The sequence below is a fragment of the Acomys minous genome (genome assembly GCF_964271855.1).
Source record: "Acomys minous genome assembly, chromosome: 7".
Lineage (NCBI taxonomy): Eukaryota > Metazoa > Chordata > Mammalia > Rodentia > Muridae > Acomys > Acomys minous.
Genome location: NC_140488.1, coordinates 44,187,004 through 44,208,014, shown reverse-complemented (window position 1 = coordinate 44,208,014; position 21,011 = coordinate 44,187,004). Strand labels below are relative to the sequence as shown.

The 21,011-nt window shown below is 41.7% G+C and overlaps 1 protein-coding gene across 2 annotated transcripts in view; it reads left to right on the top strand.

The window, feature by feature from the left end:
• Positions 1–11,429, top strand: part of VSIG1 (V-set and immunoglobulin domain containing 1) — a 32,801-nt gene extending 21,372 nt beyond the window's left edge. For both annotated transcript variants that reach the window (XM_084790272.1, XM_084790273.1), the window contains 4 exons: positions 3,965–4,120; positions 4,916–5,035; positions 9,214–9,355; positions 10,861–11,429. In XM_084790272.1, the coding sequence (XP_084646398.1) occupies positions 3,965–4,120; positions 4,916–5,035; positions 9,214–9,355; positions 10,861–11,245 (803 nt within the window). In that variant the 3' untranslated portion in view covers positions 11,246–11,429. The remainder of the gene's footprint in view (positions 1–3,964; positions 4,121–4,915; positions 5,036–9,213; positions 9,356–10,860) is intronic.
• Positions 11,430–21,011: the final 9,582 nt, after the last annotated feature.

The window sequence follows — 21,011 nt, the reverse complement described above, 5'->3', positions numbered from 1 at the left end:
ACCACTGGCCCACCAAATGATCACCAGTAACTCTTTCAGGAGGGGCTTGTGCTTAGAGCCCCTTGTACTTAGAGCTTAGCTGTTAAGAAATATTTATTCCGTTTTCCAAACCTACTGCTATTCTTTGAAACAAAGGCAAAAACTCCATTTTGTATTTGTTGTTGTTGGTGGTTTTGTTTTGTTTTGAGGCAGAGTCTCATGGAGCCATAGCCATCATTGGGCTTGCTATGTAACTGAGTGTGATGATTGGGGGTGGGGAAAGCGGGGTGAGGGGTGTGAGGTGGGGGCGGGGGTCCCTTTTAAAAATACAAATGCTATGTGAAAAACAGTTACTTATTAAGCCATTGTTAAGTATTAAGTTGTGATAAACACATATTTATTCTATGACATTAGACATATCACATCTGCTTTCAGAATAGACTTGGAGAGTTCATCTATTCAGGATTTGTGGTACCCCTACTTTTTCCAGGGAGATAAAGCTTGGTCGTGATGAAGAAATGGCTTTTGCCCTTTGAGGAACACCCATTTTTTTCTTTTTTCTTTCTTTCTTTCTTTTTTTTTTTTAATTTTATTTCTAGGGGTCCTTTCAGCTCCTGAGAACACAGCATGGGTTAAAGGCCTGGTTACAGACTCTGGAGTAGAGTGTTAGAGAGGGGGAAGGGAGGCCTTGAGACCCTTACCAGTGGCCCCAACTGGAACTGGTCTAGCCAGGGCTCCTGACAGTTTGAGTATATGCAGCATAGGAAAAGAGACATCAGGCCAACACAGTGCCTAGGTGGTTGGGGAGCTGAAAGAAGCAGCAAATGGCAGTAAAGTGCACATCTAGGGGCTTTGCTTAGGCTTTTACCCTGTCACCATCATATACAATTTTACGAACTCGTTCCATGCAAAAGAAAAAAAAAAGAGAGAGGTGAGGCTAGAAAAGCAATTAGCTTTATATTCTCTTTTATGATTTATGCGGCCTTCTCATGGTCCACATTCCATCCCATCCCCTAATAATAACATTTCTTTTTTCTTAAATATTTATTTATTTATTATTTATATAGTATTCTGCCTGCAGGCCAGAAGAGGACACCAGATCTCATTATAGATGGTTATGAGCCACCATGTGGTTGCTGGGAATTGAACTCATGACCTCTGGAAGAGTAGTCAGTGCTCTTAACCTCTGAGCCATCTCTCCAGCCCCATAATACCATTTCTTGTTCTCCTTTTTAAATGTTACCCTGCAACCATGTGTGTGTCATGCAAAAGGTTCTGCTATAGCCATAATGTGCATATGTTTATAGGGAAGCAACTGTGAAGGTGAGTATTGTACAGCGATGCACCCTTGAGAGGCATGTACCGTCCCACATGGCTATCAATCCCGTGTGTTTATTTTGCATTCATGAGTTTCTTAATTAAAGCCTGAGAATGGGTTTCAGTTACTGTTCTAAGCAATGGAAATAGTAAGTTGTGAAAGATAGGCTTCCAGGCCTCCAGCAACCCAACCTAGTGAAAGAGACAGATGGTGTGAAAGCTTTCCATGGGCGTTAGTGAGGAGAGCCGTGAAGGCACCAGGAAAGCTACAGAGAAGGCTTAGGAGAGAAAGAGACTGCCGGTGCAGGCTGAGGCAGAGCAGCAGCGGCTGAGGTGGCAGGGTACAATTCAGGTGAAGAAAGCAGCTGCGAGAAAGGAAGCAGCTGGTTTGGGTGGCCATTCATTTTAGAGAGTTGCGTTAGTTACGACAACTTTGGAAAATCAATCTCTGAAAAATACCCAGGTTGATTCCAAATAATTATTATACGCACATTTGGAACGAACACCATCTCCATTCTGCAGTTTGGCACAGAACAAATTATTAATTCAGAGGAGCTTTGTGAGCACACTGAAGCATTTTCATTTATCTTTTGAGACGAGCCTTTTCCTTCTGCCCCAATTCTGATGAAAGCTATAAAGCCAAAGGGTAGATCAATGGCTTTGCCAGAAAAACATGCTAGCTCTTTTGGGGACCTTAACTGGATGAAATGTCAGCTCAATTCTGGTTCAGTAGTTTTAGAAGATATATAGGTTTGCAGCTTCTCTCAAAATGAGTCACCTAGTATTTTGTTAGTAATAAAAGAGAGATAGAAGGCGAAGAAGAAAAAGAAGAAGAGGCCTAATCTGGATTTGAATCTGCACTCAATTAACAAAGGCCTATTATTTTAGGTGGCTGTCTATGATCTAGTCCTAGTCCCTGACTTTTTAATGTTGGAATGCCCAGAGAAGAAGCAGCTTACCAGAGAAGAAGCTGATAAAAGATTGATTTCAGAAGCAAACATTAGTCTAGTCCATAGCCAACAGCAATTCCATGTCCAAGGCCCCATTTATTTCAACTACCTAGAGGTTAAATGGTTTATTATTTATATTTTATACATGAGTCAATTTGAAGTTTAGTTTAGGTAGGTATCTTGCCCAAATACCTATAAAGTTACAGAGTTAGTGGTCTGTGTGTCCCAGGAGAACCAGAGGCATGAGTAGTCTGAAGCATTGAAAGTGCAATTTTCATCAGCTAATTAGTGAGTGTTAGCTGCTAGAGGGATGGTTTTTATTATCCATTTTAAGACAAGGAAGAAGAGCCAGGTGTGGCGGCATATCCCTGTAATCCTAGCACTTGGGAAGTAGAAGGTGGAAGCTCATGAATTGAAGGTTTCTAGTTAGCCACATAGCAAGTTCAAAGTGAGCCTAGGCTACACGGAGACCTTCCCTGAAAAGACTCACCAGCCAGCCAGCCAGCCAGGCAGGCAAACATAAAGCATACAACAAAATTGATAAGAGCAGAACTTACGATCCTCCTCTGTGACCGTTATTAGGGACAGACTGAGTGGCACAGAGTAAGGGGAGTGGGGAGACTGACTCCCAGCCACCCACAGAACTTCCTCATCCAGATGTTGTCATAAACAGCTGAAAATTCAGCATGGCCCAAACTGCCCCAGTATCTCAGGGGCTGGCATAATCATGAACCTAGAAACCTGGAGATCACCATAGATCTTGCCTGCTTTGTCATCCTTTGTAGCTAGCTCGTCGTCACTAGCTCCTGTTGACTCTACTTCCTTAATACCCTTGAGTCGCGTTTCCCTGGTTTCAGGAACCCTCAGTCTCAGAGAGCTCCATGTGCAGTATTAGAAAGATCATCATTGCTACCTTTCCTAAACTCCTTCTACGGTCTCTCTGTTCCCAGTGCAAAATACGTGCAATCCAGAGCCCTCCCAGATGCAGCCCCCCAATGTTCTATCACTTTGTCTCTCATGACCCTTAACCCCACTTAGGGACTGTGACAAAGTTGCTTTTGGATCTGTACTGCCTAGTCCAATGCTGGACAGATAGAGGGCACATAGCTAAATGTTTGCTGAGTGACAGGAAAAAAAAAGAAAGATTGCAGCATCATACAGCACAGATGCAAACTGGACTTCTGCTGAGCAGGAACACAGACAAATGCAAACCTCCCCAGCAATTGTGGGCCACCTATAGATGAATAAATGAAGAATTGCCTCACCAAGAACTAGAAAATGCAGTATTGATGGAATATCTTTTAGATTTTTTTTCTAGAAGGGTTTCATCTCCAAGTATTTAAACGGCTCTGTTTTCATTTAAGACTGCTTTTAAAACACAAGCTTTGTTTCTACTCAAGAGTTTGCTTACATTTGGCTGCTTTAATAAAGGCATATTTTAGGATACAATGAGGAAATGCATGGTTATAAATCTGGGGAAGAGGCAGACAGAAGAGACACTATCTGAATCTTAATGGGCTCCTGACTAGATGGTCCCTGCAGCTAAAGTACTCTACCGCCATCTGGTGGTAATACCAGAAAACTACCCCAAAATGTTTTTAAGGAATAAAATAAACAAATAAAGGTGTAGTCTGTGCACTGAAACTGAAAAAATGACTGCAATGCTCACAGACTGCCACTTTCTTGCAGGAATCTTACTCTTTGTCATTGTCTTATAGTAAAACCTTCCAAGCCCTTTTGTACCATCCAAGGAAGACCAGAAGCCGGCCATCCCATCTCCTTGTCCTGCCTTTCCGCCTTTGGAACACCAGCTCCCATCTATTACTGGCATAAGATCGAAGGAAACACCGTTGTTCCAGTAAAAGAAAGCTTTAGTGAGTAACGCCTTCCGTAGCTTCAGCCTTAGCCCAGTATTTGGGTTGCCTAGCAGTATGTACTGCCAGATGCTTGTCTGAAGTACTCAAACATTGCTTCCCTTGAGGTCAGTGTGTGTATGTGTATATGTGGGGTGGAGGTATGCTTAAAATGATGCCTACGCTACATCTGTGTTAGGGCGCCTAGGTCCAGTCCATGCATTGTCCTTGGTTGGAGCTTCAGTCTTCACAAGCCCCTCCCGGCCCTGGTTAGTTGGCTTTGCTGGTCATCTTGTGGAGCTCCTGTCATCTCTTGGTCCTTTTCTCCTTTCCTCTATGCTTCTCCTTATTCTCTGGCTTCCTCTGGGTCCCCTGGTAAGGAGAGTAGCGACTGTCTCTGTCATGGACTCTTGCCTGCTTTTCTAATGGGGCTGCCTTATCTGGCCTCAGTGGATGGGACTTGATGTGTTGGGTTGGGGTGGGGTGGGGTGAGGTGCCTCCCCTTTTCTGAAGAGTAGGGGAGGTGGGAAGAGAGAAAAGGGTGGGGGCCTACAATAGGGATGTAAAGTGAATAAATAAATAATGATGCCTGTCTCCTAACATGATGGTGTGGCATGTCTATTTCCCAGAGGCTAGAATTCAGCTGAGAGGTGGTGAATATAGCAGGTCTTTGCTGGGCTACTTTCACAGCTATCCAACAGACCTAGCTGGAGCCTATCCATCTCAAGAGAGGCCATTGTAAGAGAGCAGGTGAGCATTAAACAATGTACACTGACACAAGAGATTTAAAAAATATCTGTTCTTTGGTTTTGACAGACGCGGCTACTGGAGTTTTACTTCTTGGAAATCTGACAAACTTTGAAGAAGGTTATTACCAGTGCACTGCCATCAACAGTCTTGGCAACAGTTCCTGTGAAATCGACTTAACCTCTTCACGTGAGTTAACTGTATGACTTTCACACTTTATCCTTGAGTCAAGTTGCCTGGGCCTCCCCGTTGAGCACATTAATTAGGATCTCTCCTTAGTCCTTTCTTGCCTCTCTGGAGGTTTCTGTGCTTTAATGCTAAGCTGCTATGATGAGTGGCCATCTTAACCTCTAATTTCTACATCATTTGTTCCCCAAATCCTTCCCTGTACCAAAGCATCACACAATCATTAGAAAGTAGGTATTGCTGTTTGATACACAAAACAGTGGTGTTATTAGTATTGGCAGTTTGGATGCTCTTCCCTACACAGTTGGTAAACTCCAGGTATCCCTTTGGCTATCTTTGTCAAATGTACAGCTTGCTTCTTGACTGCCTTATTATGATCAGCCTAGAAAACACGGGGGGACACTTCAAGATAAGGCACTGGCAGGACTTTCTGACAAGGACTTGGGTAGACCATGAAAGAGCTGATAAATGAGCTTGCTCTTGCATGAAATTTAAAAGCCTTTGCACAGCAAAGAAAATGATGAACTGAATGAAGAGGCCACCTAGAAAATGGAAGGAACTCTTTTTTTTTTTTTAAAGACTTATTTATTTATCGTATATACACAGTGTTTTGCCTGCATGTACACCAGAAGAGGGCACCAGATCTCATTATAGATGGTTGTGAGCCACCATGTGGTTTCTGGGAATTGAGCTCAGGACCTTTGGAGGAGAAGCCAGTGTTCTTAACCTCTGAGCCTTCTCTCCAGCCCCAGGAAGGAAATCTTTTACAGCCATTTAGCCAACAGAGGATTGATAGCCAGAATAGATGAAGAATTTTAAAAAATTCAACACAACTAATCCAATCAGTCAATATGTAGATGTTTTTGTTTAGGTAGGTCTCAGAAGAATTACAAATAGGCAACAAATAAATGAAAAAAAAAGTTGAATGTTTTTATCAGAAAATACACAGCAGAATTCTGGTGAGCTTCCATTTCAGCTCTGTCATATGACTATCATGAAGAAATCAAACAACAAATTTAGGGAAGGATATAGAGGAAAAGGAACCCAAACACACTTCTGGTAGGGATGCGAAATAAAGTAACTACAGTGGAAATCAATATGGAAGTTCCATTAAAAAACAAACAAACAAAAAACCAAAAAAAGAAAAAAAAAAAAGAAAAAACCCAAACTATCAATAGAGCAACCCTGTGATCCAACTATACCATGTCTGTGTCTATAACTAAAAGAAATCAGGGCAGCACAGTGCAGAGATAGTTGCATGCCCTCCCTCAGCCTTCCGTCAGTTGGGTTACAGACTCGGATAGAGTCGTATTCAGCCACAAACAGCAGTAGCAGTATGTTGCTTTCAGGAGGTCAGAATTAGCACATTGTGTGAAAGAAACCATATTCAGAAAGACAAATATCACAAGGCTTCGTAGGCAGAATCTGGATTTATAAAAAGACGTGAAAGTAGAAAGGGGAGGTCTGTTAGGGAAGAGAAAAAGTGTCCAATGGGGAGAATTGGACGGGGGAACAAGCCAAGTGTATATTTAGAAGAACATAGTTATACCGATAATTTTACCTAATTTCTATGTTCTACTAAGAAATAAAATTAAAAGTTTAAAGACAAAAATCCATCTATAATAATAACCACTCAAAATACCTAATGTTTATTGTGATTACTACTAGTATTAAATTATTTGCCAGACACTTAGCCAGGTGCTACATGAACAATAGCTTCCTAGACCATCCCTATGACCCTATTTATGGGGAAGAAAAAAAATACATTGTTAGTCTTATTTTCCCAAAGGGAACACTGAAGCTTAGAGAGGTAAAGGACGAACTCAAGTTCATCCAGTGACTGACTTACTTGCACAGCTGGGATGCCTCTAAATCTCAGTCCTCCTGTTGAAAGGCACTTATTCATTCTCTGATATTCATACTTAAGAATGCTGGAACTGAACAGATTAGGCCAGTTCCTGGGACAAGCCCTTAAGAAAACATGTGACAGTTAGGGATCACCTGGCAACACTCAGAGCCTTGCTGGCCTCTGTTGTCATGGTCACTTTCAGCTCTTTCCTGTGGCCACCTCTGTTGTCTTTCTGCACTTCTTAATGGATATCTGCCTTTCCTGAGACCAAGTCACATTGCAGATGTTTAGTCATGTTAAGATTAGAACTCCGAGTCTTCTCTTCCAATGGTCTCCAGCATTTTCCTGGCTGTCCTTCTTTCCTCTCCTCTTTCTTCAGGCCTCCTTTTCTTTCTTTGCTTTCCTATCCTTTGCTTCTTCCTAAGCCACCTGTTAGATAGTCACAATTGATGAAGAGGCTGAGCTTAAGAAGAAATACATCTTTCACTCAAGGAGCTCAGCTTCCATCTTGAGGGCCAAACAAAGACTGTTATGTGCTAAATGCTATCTTATATGTCTACACAGAGTATATAGGACCACAAAAGAGGAACACTTATGGTTTCAGATCTGGAGCCTCTGTGCTGACCAAGAACTCTTTGAGCTGGCACTTGAAGGCATGAGGAGAGGCTATTGTTTCTGTAAAATGGGGAAAACATTTTAAAATGCTGTACAACAAAGAATCAGTATGGGTGTTTCTGAGCCAGGAGCAGTATTTCATTTTTGTAAATTGAACATTTAATTAAAAATTACACTATAATTGTATTAGGAGCATGTAGCAGGAGATAAAGAGAGCTTAGAAATTCACAAGGGACTAATAAGCAATTAAAAAAAAGGCAGGCCACTAAGAGCTGGCATAGTAGAAATATGGCGGCATGAACAGCTTTGGAAAAGTACCAAGTGGGTCAAGAGAATGCTGTTTTGTTAAAAGTTTAAAAGTATTTAATTTTTAAAAATTATTCATGTGTGATCCTTTTGTGTTTCATTGTATTGTGTTGTAGTTTCACACATTTATATAGTGAATGTTGCTCATTTTTCACCCTCCCCACCTGCCTCGCTCCCACTAGAACTCATTTTCTCGACAAGTCTCCCTTCTTTCATGCCTTCTTTATATGTACTGAGCTTCATTAGACTTTCTTGCCTAAACATTGATGGGAGATTATTGACTCCAGCAAAGTCAGTTTATCAGTGGCTACACCACCGAAGAAAATGACATTCCTTCTTCCAACAAGTGTTGATTGCTAGGGGCTAAGCCTTCTGGGCCCTTCACTAAGCCACAATGGAATGTTAAAGGGCCCAATCTTGGTTTCGTTCTTGGGCAGTGAGCTCATGGATGTAGGAGCTATGCCATAACCAGAAGACATCTTTTTGCTGCCCATCCCCCCCTCCCCCAATCCTCTGGCTCTTACATCCTTTTCAACCCCTCTTCTCCAATGTTCCCTGGGCCTTGGTGATAAGGCTGTTCCATTTAGGGTTTTTGAGACAAGATCTTCCCACCCCCGACCCCCCACTGCCCCCATCTCTGGCCCAGGCTGGCCTCAAACTCTAGGTTTTTCTGAATCAGCCTTTTGAGTGCTAGGATCACAAGCATGCACCTCTGTGCCTGGCTCCGTGGATTCCCTTATTTATATGAAGTTGGAGGACTTATTATGCAAACTTAGTTTCTCATTTCAAAATAGAAGCTGTTACCCCTTAAGGGGAAATAGACGGCGATGGTCTGGCTTATGACCCAGACGTGTTCTGTCAGGGACAGCACCTCTGGGCTTGAAGGTCTGGTGCTCAGCTGGATTGTCTCGTGGTCATTAAACTTTTCCATAGACTGATGTAATAAACCAGATGCCTGTTTCTCCAGATGGCCACATCCTTTCCCAGTGGCTAGAATGCAGGCAGCTGCTTCCCGAGCAAGGAGTGTGTGGAGAAGCTTTGTAGGGAAGTGTTTCGATTTCACTTAGGCTCTGGGAAAGCTGACAAAACACCCTCACGTCTAACAGAATGTGTTTCTGGTTCCCAGATTGCCATGGCGTGCCTCTGGCCACATAAATGCATACTGGAAACTTTATTCCCTAAATACTGCTTTAAAAACAAACCTGCCTGTCAAGTGGGCATAGTTTTCTTCCCTTGTATACATGTCAGGGTCTCACACTTCTTCATCTTCTGGGAACCCAAGTAGCAGAATTCCAGGGCTTTCTATTTCCCCCACCTGTACCTGTCACTTTCTTGCTCTTTCACCAGTCTCAAATGCATGTACCCGAGAAAGAAATGCATTCTGATTTACCAACTGTCTGTCCTCCTCCAGATCCAGAAGTTGGAATCATCATCGGTGCATTGATTGGAGCTCTGATAGGTGCTGCTGTCATTGTTTCTGTTGTGTACTTTGCCAGGAACAAAGTTAAATCAAGACAAACGAAGAGGAATTTAAATTCCAACACAGAACTCGAGTAAGCCCTTTTTGACTTATAGCCACATTTCCACTGTTGTCTTTGCTTGCATACAAGCATTCCTGAGAAGTAGCTTCCAGTAAGTCCCACTCCCAGCACCCCTTTCAGTCTAACAGTTATCAAGGATAACTTCCTGTCTGCTCTTTTTTTAATGGAACAGGAGTCCTAGGAAAGCAAAAGTACATAGGGCCCAGGGAAGTCAGATTTGGTTGGCCCACAACCTGTGGTCTTAACTACACTGCAGTTTAGGAGATGCTCATCCACGTGCTCAGCCTTCCCTCTTATTTTTATATCTTAAGATTATAATTACAACATTTAAAAAAGATTTATATATATGTGTGTGTGTGTACACACACACACACACACACACACACACACACACACACACACACACGTGCTCTATCTGCATGTACCCCTGCAGGCCAAAAGAGGGCATCAGATTCCAGTATAGATGGTTGTAAGCCACCATTTGGTTGCTGGGAATTGAACTCAGGACCTCTGGAAGAGCAGACAGTTCTCTTAACTGCTGAGCCTTCTCTCCAGCCCATAATTACATTTAACCCTTCCTTTTCTTCCCTTCAAATCCTCCCACATACTACTCTCTGCTCTCTTCCAAGTTCATGGCCTCTTTTTCATTTATTTATTTTTTTATTTTTGGTTTTTCGAGACAGGGTTTCTCTGTGTAGCCTTGGCTGTCCTGGACTCACTTTGTAGAACAGGCTGGCCTCGAACTCACAGCGATCCACCTGCCTCTGCCTCCCGAGTGCTGGGATTAAAGGCGTGCGCCACCACCGCCTGGCCACATTTATTATTATTATGTACACACACACACACACACACACACACACACACACACACACACACACAGATATAATCATAAATACAACTTGCTTAGTATGCATAATGTCATCTGTGTGCAAGTTTTTGTGGCTGACCACTTGGTATTGGATAGCCAATTTGTGTGCCTTTCCCTGGATTTCCATCTTCTTGATTCCAAAAACATGTTTTATATATCCATCAGGAGGCAAGTGTTGCCCTAAAGAATTGGAGATAAATACAACCAAGCCATGGATTTGACCCTCAAGTATCTTTGTGTCTAAGACCCTTTCTTCATTTCAGTTTTCCATATTCTAACTGCTGGTGTGTCTTTCTTGGACTTTCATATTGTTGAAAGCTAACCTTTCTAAACTCTAGAACAGACATATGTGGTCTGAGAGCAAGTTAAGTGGGCCACGACCCTTTTGGCAAACCTCTATTTCCAAAAATATTTACATTACAATTCATAACAGTAGCAAAATTACAGTTATGAAGTAGCAACTAAAATAATTTTATGGTCGTGGGTCACCACAACACGAGGAACTGTATTTAAAAGGGCACAATATTAGGGAGGTTGGGAACCACTGGTCTAGGGCCTAGTTGTCACTAAAGCTACAGTGTATAGCTTCAGGTGACATTTCCACGTGTGACTTTCCCTAATGTTTTTTTTGGGCGATTCTTTCTTCTAGACCAATGACAATGGCAAGTCACGCCCAAGCTGTTCCATCTGATGATGCCCAGATAGAAGTAACTGTGCCATCTTCCATCCATGACGCCCACAACACCGAACCTGATTCTGCCACCTTGGAGCCAGAATACGAGCCTGATCCTCCAGTGGAAACTGCCACACAGCCTGACCCTGAAGCGGAGCCACTGCCAATGCCTGCCATGGAGGAGATCCATCTGGATCCAGAGCTGGAGCTGGAGCCAGAACCAGAAACAGACCCCGAGCTTGATCTTGATCCCGAACCTGAATTTGAGTCTGAGCTTGAGCCTGAGCTCGAGCCTGAGCCCCAGTCTGGAATAATAATTGAGCCTCTGCGTGAGGAGGAAAAAGATACAGCGAAGGCGTAGGCATAGATAGGTGTGGCACTAAGGATGGCAGGTTTCACTAAGGGGGGACCCATTACTGGCCTTTAAAATTCGGTGGACTTAACCAGCCTCCAGTTTGTCTATCCATCATGGACAACTGTTGTCTAACAACGTGCTTACTCTTACCATTAATGCAAACGAAATAAATCAACGTAACTACTAATGACATGCAAAGGTTTCTGCTTTCTTAGTATAGATTGCTTTAAACTGTACTAATGTATAAACTTAACAAATGACAAGGACATTTTCTGAATTTTATAGTTGTTTTTGGTCATCGTTCACATGCATATATAATAAGGTAGAGTTAATTTGATTGAATATTACTTTTAGGACTAATTGTCATCCATATTCATCTTTTATATTTACCACTAAGAAAACAACTTGACACCATTGGCTCATACATTAGAAAAAAATCATTTTCCCCAAATAAGAACATATATATCAATTGGTACACCGAATTTCAAACTAAGTCTTAGAATTTACCATATTAGATCTTTGATACATCACCTCAGTGTTCAACACTTGAGCATAGCATTTTTATAACATTTTTTCCACTGCCAAATGGTGTACAGGCAAATAATTTAGAGTGAACTTTTCTTTGGTGGGCGTAGAATGTTGGCATTGGAGGCAATATAGAATATAGCTTTGAGTAAGCTATTGTGTTATCCCTGATGCTGTTTGGGTGTAGACTGGGACGGTTTTCTCAATGAACACTTTGTTCTATTGTAGATGATCTAAACTGGCAATTTAAATAATGTGTTACTGTGTCTGTAGTCCATGCTAATAGAAATGATAAACAGTAAGTAAGTGCATTGATAAAATCCTTTCTTCACTTTAAGAAAACCTTTTCACGCTCATATTTCACTGACATCTCACTCTGAAGAAATTTACTAGTAGATTTACTTTTTTTGAACTTATGTAATCATTTTTGCAATATTATTTTAAGGCTCAGAAAATAATGCTCAATAAAAGCTAAGCTCATTTTGTGACTGCTAAGACAAATTCTTCAATAATAATTTTATTGTCATATCATTTATGTACTATAAGCTGTATCCATTTTAACTGTGCAATTTGATGAATTTTGACAGTCCACACACCCATGAAGATACCATACCTATGTAGAAGTAGATGATTTCCAGCAGCCCAAAATGCTTTCCTGTGTCCCCCTTTACAATTCCATTGTGCCCTGGACCCAAATAACCATTGTTCCGTTTTCCATCTTGAAGTCTTAGCTTTTCCTTTTCCTAACCACTATATGGATGGTATCATATAGTACGTACATTTGTATCTGATTTTCCTCTCAAACACTTTCAATGGATCTATCTCTGTCACATCTAGGACTTCTGTAAAGGATTTCCTTAACTGAAAAGCCTTCTCTGTAAAGATCATGCTTATTTATCAATTGTGTTAGAGTCTGCAAACCTTTTAGGTGAAATGCAGTGAGCTAATGTTTATGACTTGTGCCAAGCCATGAAAAGAGATAGCAAGCTTTTAATTGAGTATTCTCTCTGATGTGTCAATTGGTAGCCACTCTTGTGGATTTTTGAAGCATCAATGTTTCCATTAACAGGTGAACTATAATACAATCCTAAGATATAAGGTACCTGGTGGTACAGAAAGAAGAGGGGAAATATAATACAATGCTAAGATATATAGTTCCTGATGGGTACAGAAAGAAAGGTGCTGAAGAGCCTGAAAATGACCTAATTTTTAGGTATTGTAAAGTAATACCAAAATTACTAGAGTGGCCAAGTAGCTGAATTTTTATTTATTTTTTTGTCGATTTCTATTATGGGGTAAGTCACAAAGAAGTTGGCTATAAGTTCAAATTTCTGATGGGTCAGTGCTGACTAGGAAGGATGTCACTATTAGTGGTTTTAAAGAGTCCTGTTATTGCTAGAACTGTTCTACTTTCAATACTGATGAATAGAGTATTTTTTTTTTTTTTGCATTTTTGAGATCACAGATCATCTTGGGAGTCTGTGGAAGACTATGGACCCCTAGCTATTGAAAATGCTTATACACATAAGGTGTCACATACAGTTGATTTGTGGTTTTTAATAGAGTATTTTTATTATTTGGGGATTTCATAGAATATGCTTTGGTAATGTTCACCCCCTATTGCTCCACAAAATGCTTCCCAGATTCACTCTCCCCTCTGGTCTTAACTTAATGTCCCTTAAAAAAAACCCACTTAGTCCAATTTGTAATGCCTATATACTCTGGAGTACAGGGCCATCCACTGCAGTATGGTCAACCTACTAGAGGCCACAGCCTTAAAACTGGCTCTCCCCGCTCCAGAGGGTCGGGGTTCATCAGGCCATGTCCCCATTATGCTAGAATGTTGACACATTTCAGCATTTTTTTTGCATAGGTCTGGTCCAGGTAGCCACAGCTGCTGCCTGTTCATGGGTGTTGTGGTTGTACCACATCAGAGGACACTATTTTACTCCAGTCTTCTCTGACCTGTGGCTCTTCAAAGCTTTCTCTTCCCCCTTTCTGATATGGACCCTGATAGAGGCAAGATTCAGTTCTCAGGAATTACATTAATCCTTACCAACCTTTGCAGTTGTGGTTTCTCCTCTAAATAGTTCTTCGTAGTCTCACAACTTGAGGGATAGATTTGTTCTTGTTGGTCTGATTTGATCCCACATTGGGGGAGTAAGTGACAGATGTCAAGGAGTTAGTGTCAATAAGCCCTGCAGGTCTAACTTAAGGAACTGAGATATAGAAGTGCCTTAGGTCAGGCGTACACTAAATCCATTCTGCTTGTTCTGTGGGTAATGTCCTAGCATCTCCAATGTGTTGTTTATGTTCGTTTGTAGGGTGTTAAGACAGAGGGCTTTACAAAAGCACAGCTCTCAAGTAAACTTGTGGTTTACTTAGTCCTATGGCTTTACAGAAACAAACAAGAGTCAAACTTTGGAAAATTAAGTAATGGTGTATATATTTACAAATACTCAATACCTATCGATCTTTGGGAAGTTTGCCTAGTTCCAGAGTCATCTATACATAGAGCCTACAACAATTAGCATTATGACACAGAACTATACAAGAGCTAAGAAAAATTTACACTCTAGTTTAGTAAAATAAGTCTGTAGCACTGGCAGACTGACAGACAAAACATTTAATCTCTTGGCAAATTGGGGAAACAGTGCTGCTTATTAAACACAGATTATGCACAAGTATATTTCTTTCTTTCTTTCTTTCTTTCTTTCTTTCTTTCTTTCTTTTTTGGTTTTTTGAGACAGGGTCTCTCTGTGTAGGCTTGACTGTCCTGGACTCGCTTTCTTGACCAGGTTAGCCTCGAACTCACAGTGATCTGCCTGCCTCTGCCTCCTGAGTGCTGGGATTAAAGGCTTGTGCCACCACCGCCTGGCTGCACAGGTATGTTTCATGTATAGAATATCAAATACTCATTTTGTCAGAATTAATGGGTGTATACCCACATTTTAATTAGCAAGATTGTCTGGATGACTATTTTTGATGCCTTAAATCTGTAAGTCACTAAGAGGTCAGAAATATACCATACGTGTAATTAAACCCCTTCAGGTGAATCTTTGAAGGCCCATAATTATCCATTTTCTTTTTTTATTTTTTATTTTTTATTAATTTATTCTTATTACATCTCAATAGTTATCCCATCCCTTGTATCCTCCCATTCTTCCCTCCCTCCCATTTTCCCCTTATTCCCCTCCCCATGACTGTTCCTGAGGGGGATTTCCTCCCCCTGTATATGCTCATAGGGTATCAAGTCTCTTCTTGGTAACCTGCTATCCTTCCTCTGAGTGCCACCAGGCCTCCTCCTCCAGGGGACATGGTCAAAGGTGAGGCACCAGAGTACGTGAGAAAGTAATATCCCACTCTCCACTCTACTGTGGAGAGTGTTCTGTCCATTGTCTAGATCTGGGTAGGGGTTTAGAGTTTACTGTCTGTATTGTCCTTGGCTGGTGCCTTAGTTTGAGCGGGACCCCTGGGCCCAAATCTGCCTATCATAATGTTCTACTTGTAGGTTTCTAGGACCCTCTGGATCCTTCTACTTTGCTATTCTCCCATGCTTCTCTCATCTAGAGTCCCAACAGGATGTCCTCCCCTCTGTCCCAGTCTCCTGGTAAGTGAAGGCTTTCGTGGGACATGCCCCTTGGGCTAGTATGCAGATGAATTATCCATTTTCAATTGGTACCAGTTGGTTTCAGGAGTCAATAGCTAAGGGGACTGTCGGGTGTGTTCTTACCCCTCCTCTTGCTCTCACTCTCTGTTTTATTTTCTTGTTTGAACAGGCCTCTCACTATGTTACTCAGGCTGGCCTCTACCTTGTGGGCTTTAAGTGATCCTTCTTCTTCCTCCTTTTGATGAGCCACAACTGCCACTGTGTTCAACCACATTTTGCATAGCAATTTTCACTTGGTTTGTGGAAGGGACCCACTATGTGGCTCAGGCTGTCCTTGAACTTATGACTGTCCTCCTGAATTCAGCCTCTTGAGTATTATTATTGATATTACAGATGTGAGCCACAACTAGTTTTTCATTCTCTCCTCTCTGCCGTGTGTGTGTGTGTGTGTGTGTGTGTGTGTGTGTGTGTGTGTGTGTGGTGTATTCAGCATGTCATGTGCAAGTCAGGACAATGTGGACAAGTTGGCTCTTTCCTTCCTCTGGGGCCTACAGTTCATCAGGCTTAGCACTGAGCCCGCTCCCTAGTCCTCAGTATTTACCTAATAGTTGAGACACTTGAACACAAATGACCTTTAATTCAAAGAGACCTACAATTTTGAGATTTCAAGTATTGGGACAACGCAGAGAAGAGAAATATCTAGAAAGGGAGGAGGAATTTCTCTAACTGTTTCAAAGGAAATGATTAGGGTTCCCATCCATTCCGTTTACTTACAAGGCCACTCTCGACAGGGAAACTTCATTCAGTCTCAGTTGTGCATCCACAATGTGGAGGCTTGTGTGTGTTTGTGAAGACCCCTGACATAGCTATTGTGTCTATTAAGTCTCACTGGGGCAGGGAAGGGTGCTTAAGTGTTATAAGCAGCTTTCAAATTAGGACCTAGTGTGTTTTTTTTTCTATTTTATTATCATGGAATCAGCAAATTAATGTTAGACAACATTGTTTTGGCAAAATGCCCATTTAGTGAAAGGGCTAAATCACCTATTCTGCCACACAACAGTTAAACTTGAGTAGTCACAATCAAATATCAAGCCAGCTTTGGGCTTTTTTGTATGTGTGTGCCATTCCTTTTGTCACACAAAGGATTTCCAGAAAATTCTTTCACCCTATTGTTCTTGCATTTGTCAACAAGAGTATGGTGAAGTTAATAGAGCAGCTTCTTTTGGTAGCACATGACTACTCTCCTGGTTGGCCTTTGAATTTCTCATGACAGCCCTTCCTCTGCTTCCTGGTGTACTAGGATGACAGGTGTTTCTACCATGCACAGCTTGGTGTTAGCCATTCTGATAGGAATATAATGATAGCCTGTAGATTTTTTAGGGTTATAAAGTTTCTCACTTCTTCTTAGTTCTTTGAGAGTTTCGTGTAATGTGGCTTGATCATATTCACTCCCTTCTGCCAACTCTTCTCAGATCCACCCCTTCCATGATCCACCCTACTTTGTGTCCTTACCAAAAACAAAAACAAAAACAAAACAAAACAAAAACAAAAAACAAAAAAACAAAAATAAAACCCAGTAAGTATAATGTGTGGTGCCTCTTGGGTGTGTGGTCTTCCACTAGAGCACAGTCAACCTAGCGGGACCACATCCTTAAAGAAAGCAATCTTCCAGGACTTAGCAGTTGCTAATAGCTCCTTAGCTAGGGATGAGACATCACATTCCTCTCAATGCTAGAATTTTGTGTAGCTTATGCTTGCAGGTCTCATGCATGTTGTCACAACCACTGTGAGTTTCTATGTAGAGCTTGTCTGTTGCATCTGCAAACCACCTTTTCTTTGTACTCATCCACTGCCTCTGGCTCTTACAGTCTTCCTTCCTTTCTTTTCTACACCAATTCCTGAGCCATGGGAAGAGTGGATGTGATAGACACATTTAAGGATGAGTAATCCATAGTCTCCTATTATTGGCACCATGACCACTTATTGGTCTCCATATTAACTGACATCTACAGCAAATCAGAAGCATCTGTGATAAGGGTTGAGATTGTGAATGATAATCTATAGGCATAACAATAAGACATTAGGATTCAGTTTAATATTATGCTTGTTTCTAAAATTCCTTCCCATGGGGAGATATAAGCAATGCCTACCCCTTCTTAAGACCCAGTGACAAAGTGGGCACAATTCCTCCAAACTTTACTCTGGGCCACTGATGAATTTATTGAGCTTACAGGAGAGCATAGGTGAGGAGTTACTGACAGTGGTGTGGCCAAGCTTCCCCCAATTGACCACATTGTAAATCCTGGGTTAGGGCCTCCTCATAGCTGCATAGATAGAGCCCCAATCTGGTCTTTCCTGATCCTATATACTCTATCCCTAGGCTACATGAAGAGTTTCCAGTTAGTAGAGAGCAGTTGGATACTCAGGCAGAGGGAGAATGGTTGTGGAAACCATCAATAAGTTCAGTTAGGATGTTCTTTTGCAAAGGGGTGCAGACTAACTCCAAAGATGGCAGTTTCTTGGCTTGAGTAACAATCATTCATGACATAGGCCCATTAAGCAGAGTAATAGTAGTAGGTCCTCCTCTAGGGCCTATGACCTGTCTAGCAACAAGTTCTTGTATCTGATAGTGCTAGCCATGCATTTCAACTTGGGGAGTGGGCCCTAAAGCCAAGCATAAAGCAATCGGTTAGTCCCATGACATTCATGCCGCTATTGCAGCAGGGGCCATATTCTTGCCATGTCAGTTGTTACTGTAACTCTTAGGATTCAGAGCTAGGTAAGATTGCTGATTCCTTTGTTCTCCAGCAGCGTCCAGAGCACCTGTCCAGCATTATAGAAAGCTAGTGCATCAGTATGAAGCTTACAGGCGGCTATCAGCTTTATTTCTCCATGTTTTGAACTCAAGTATGCAGCATCTTCAACAATAGGGTTTTAATGTCAAGTTCTGGAGGATAACCAAAAGCATTGTCAATAGCTGGAGTGTTTAGGCTTTTATGGTAACTCAGGGGTCAGCAATTAGAGGTAACCCGTTCCTGGCACAAGGCTTTTGAGTTAGCAGCACTTCTCTCCCCCGCCAAGAAGGGAAATCACTAAATGCCTTTCTGAGAAGTCATATGGAAAATGACTACTGGAGAAGCTCCCGACAATATATGCACCTAAATAAAGAAGAAGTCCTTAAGTAGAATGACAAACTATTGGGGCAGCAATGCCCCCACTAGTTACCACAGGCTAACAGGTATTAACACCTTTAACACATATTCATTGGACAAATTAATGTTTACCTGTGGTACGTCCACCTATGCTTATATACGGATTTGATCACATCCTCCACCCCTTTTTATATTCCCTCTCCTCCCTCCTCCTCCTCCTTTCCGCATACCTTTAAAGACCCTAGTTTCTTTCTTTATTCAGTCACACCCCAAGCATGCATTGAAGAGCTATAATGCTCTAAGAACTCCTTCTGATTCTGCCAGTACAGGGTAAGCTGAATTAGGGTCAGCCCTTGTCCTCACAGAGAATAGTTGTTAACTATGGCAAGCTGCTGTGTTTTATCAATAGCATGTTGACTATAGGAGAGGAAAACTGGAATTTGCACTGCTCTGGGGAAGAGTTTCCAAATTATAGTGATCTATAATGAAAGATAGGATTCTTGGCCAGTGGCTCAGAAGTCGTTCATATCAACACTGCATATGGTCTCTAGACTAGAGGGTGACACTTCTCCTGTGCTGTATGCTGATAAGTTACTGTTTGTCTTTTGCACTGACCTGTGCGCAATTCAAGTCTGATGAACTTTCAGTATGCCTTTCAGAGGTAAGTAAAGAACTTTGAGTTGAATAGTACTCAATCCTTTTCAACTCCAACAGCACTTCCTGCAGGGAGAGGGCTGAAGCTGCAAAATAATGTAGAATGTTAGCATTGTTGTAGGAGCCAGGAACTGGGCCATTACTGTGCAAAAACAGGCCGGTCCATATATATGCTTACCCTGCTTCCAGAGGAGAGGGTAAAATGTAAAATAGTCAGAGATGACATAAATTCAAGACTGCAACTTATGCTGGTTCCAAGTATAGTAATGTTCCTCTAACTGCATCAATTTAATCACAATGAAACAAACACAAGTTCTAGCAAACAAAGTTCACTTTTCAGGCCAGGCATGCACTCGATTTCAGCACTTGGGAGGCAGAGGTAGGATAGTTGTTGGAAGTTTAAGGCCAGCCTGGGCTACATAATCAGTTCTGGGCCAGCTAAGTCTACATAGTGAGGCCCTATCTGAAAAACAAAACAAAAAACTAAGACAAAAGTTCATTTTACAATGAATATATACTGGAAAGTATTTTAGAAGGCATCATAAAAGAATCAAGGAAATAAATAGCCAATAGCCCATTTGTCTTTAAAGGGTGGTTTAAAATATGATGTGAGTTCCAGAAAAGTTTTTTCAATATATTTTATTTATTTAGGTATTTGAGTGCTCTATTTGCATGTACACCTGCAGGCCAGAAGGGGGCATTAGAGGGTATAGATGGTTGTGAGCCACCCTGTGGTTGCTGGGAATTGAACTCAGGACCTCTGGTAGAGTAGACAACGCTCTTAACCGCTGAGACATCTTTCCATCCCCCCAGAAAAGATATGTTAATAAAGGTACAACTGGGGCCAGGCAGTGGTGGCGCACACCTTTAATCCCAGCACTCGGAGGTGGATCGCTGTGAGTTTGAGGCCAGCCTGGTCTACAAAGTGAGTCCAGGACAGCCAAAGCTATACAGAGAAACCCTATCTCAAAAAACTAAAAAACAGAACAAAACAAAACCAAAACAAAAAACACCTAAAAAATAAATAAAATAAAGGTACAAGTATTAACATTTGCTTGAAAAACGTATACCAAAATTTCTGCACCCCACACACTTCAATTTCCTGTGGACACCAACTGTGCCCTCTACTATTGAATTCAATTCTGCCATTACCTCAGTTGCTACAGACCCCATATGTCAAGGGCTCAGTCCCACAAAATTGCCCTCTACTGTTCCACACCGGATACCATTCATAATCACTGTCTCGGTCATCCACAATTCCACGTGACTTGGGCACAAACTGGGAATTTTCCTAATTTCCTCCTTAAGTTCAATCAGCTATTTTGATGGCTCACAGAATTCACAGGAACTTTTGAATTCGATTTATCAGTTTATTGGAAAGGACATTGCAAAAGATACCCAGGAACAACTAACTGAAGAGGTATCTAGGGTGAGGCACAAAAGTCTTGTGCATAGGATCCTCTGCTCCCATGGAGTCAGGGTGCCTTACTCTCCTGGCATGTGAGTGTAGTCAGCAACTTGGGAGCCCGCCAAACCCTGCAGCTTAGAGATTTATTTATATTTTTTTTTATAGAGGCTTCATGAGTATGCTCAATTGAACCTCCAGCCCAGTACCAGAGGCTAGGGGAAGTATTAGACAGGTGGAACCCAAGGTTCCAAGCTTTTGATCATAGGCCATTCTGGTGAACAGTCCCTGAACTCAGAAGCACATCGAGCTCTGATCACAGATCAAGTTGCTCCTCATACCCAGGAAAGTTAAAAAAGCTGTAGGAGCTATGTACATAAGGTAGTTTTCCCACTTTTAGCACTTAGGAAACCAGAGGGATTTTGT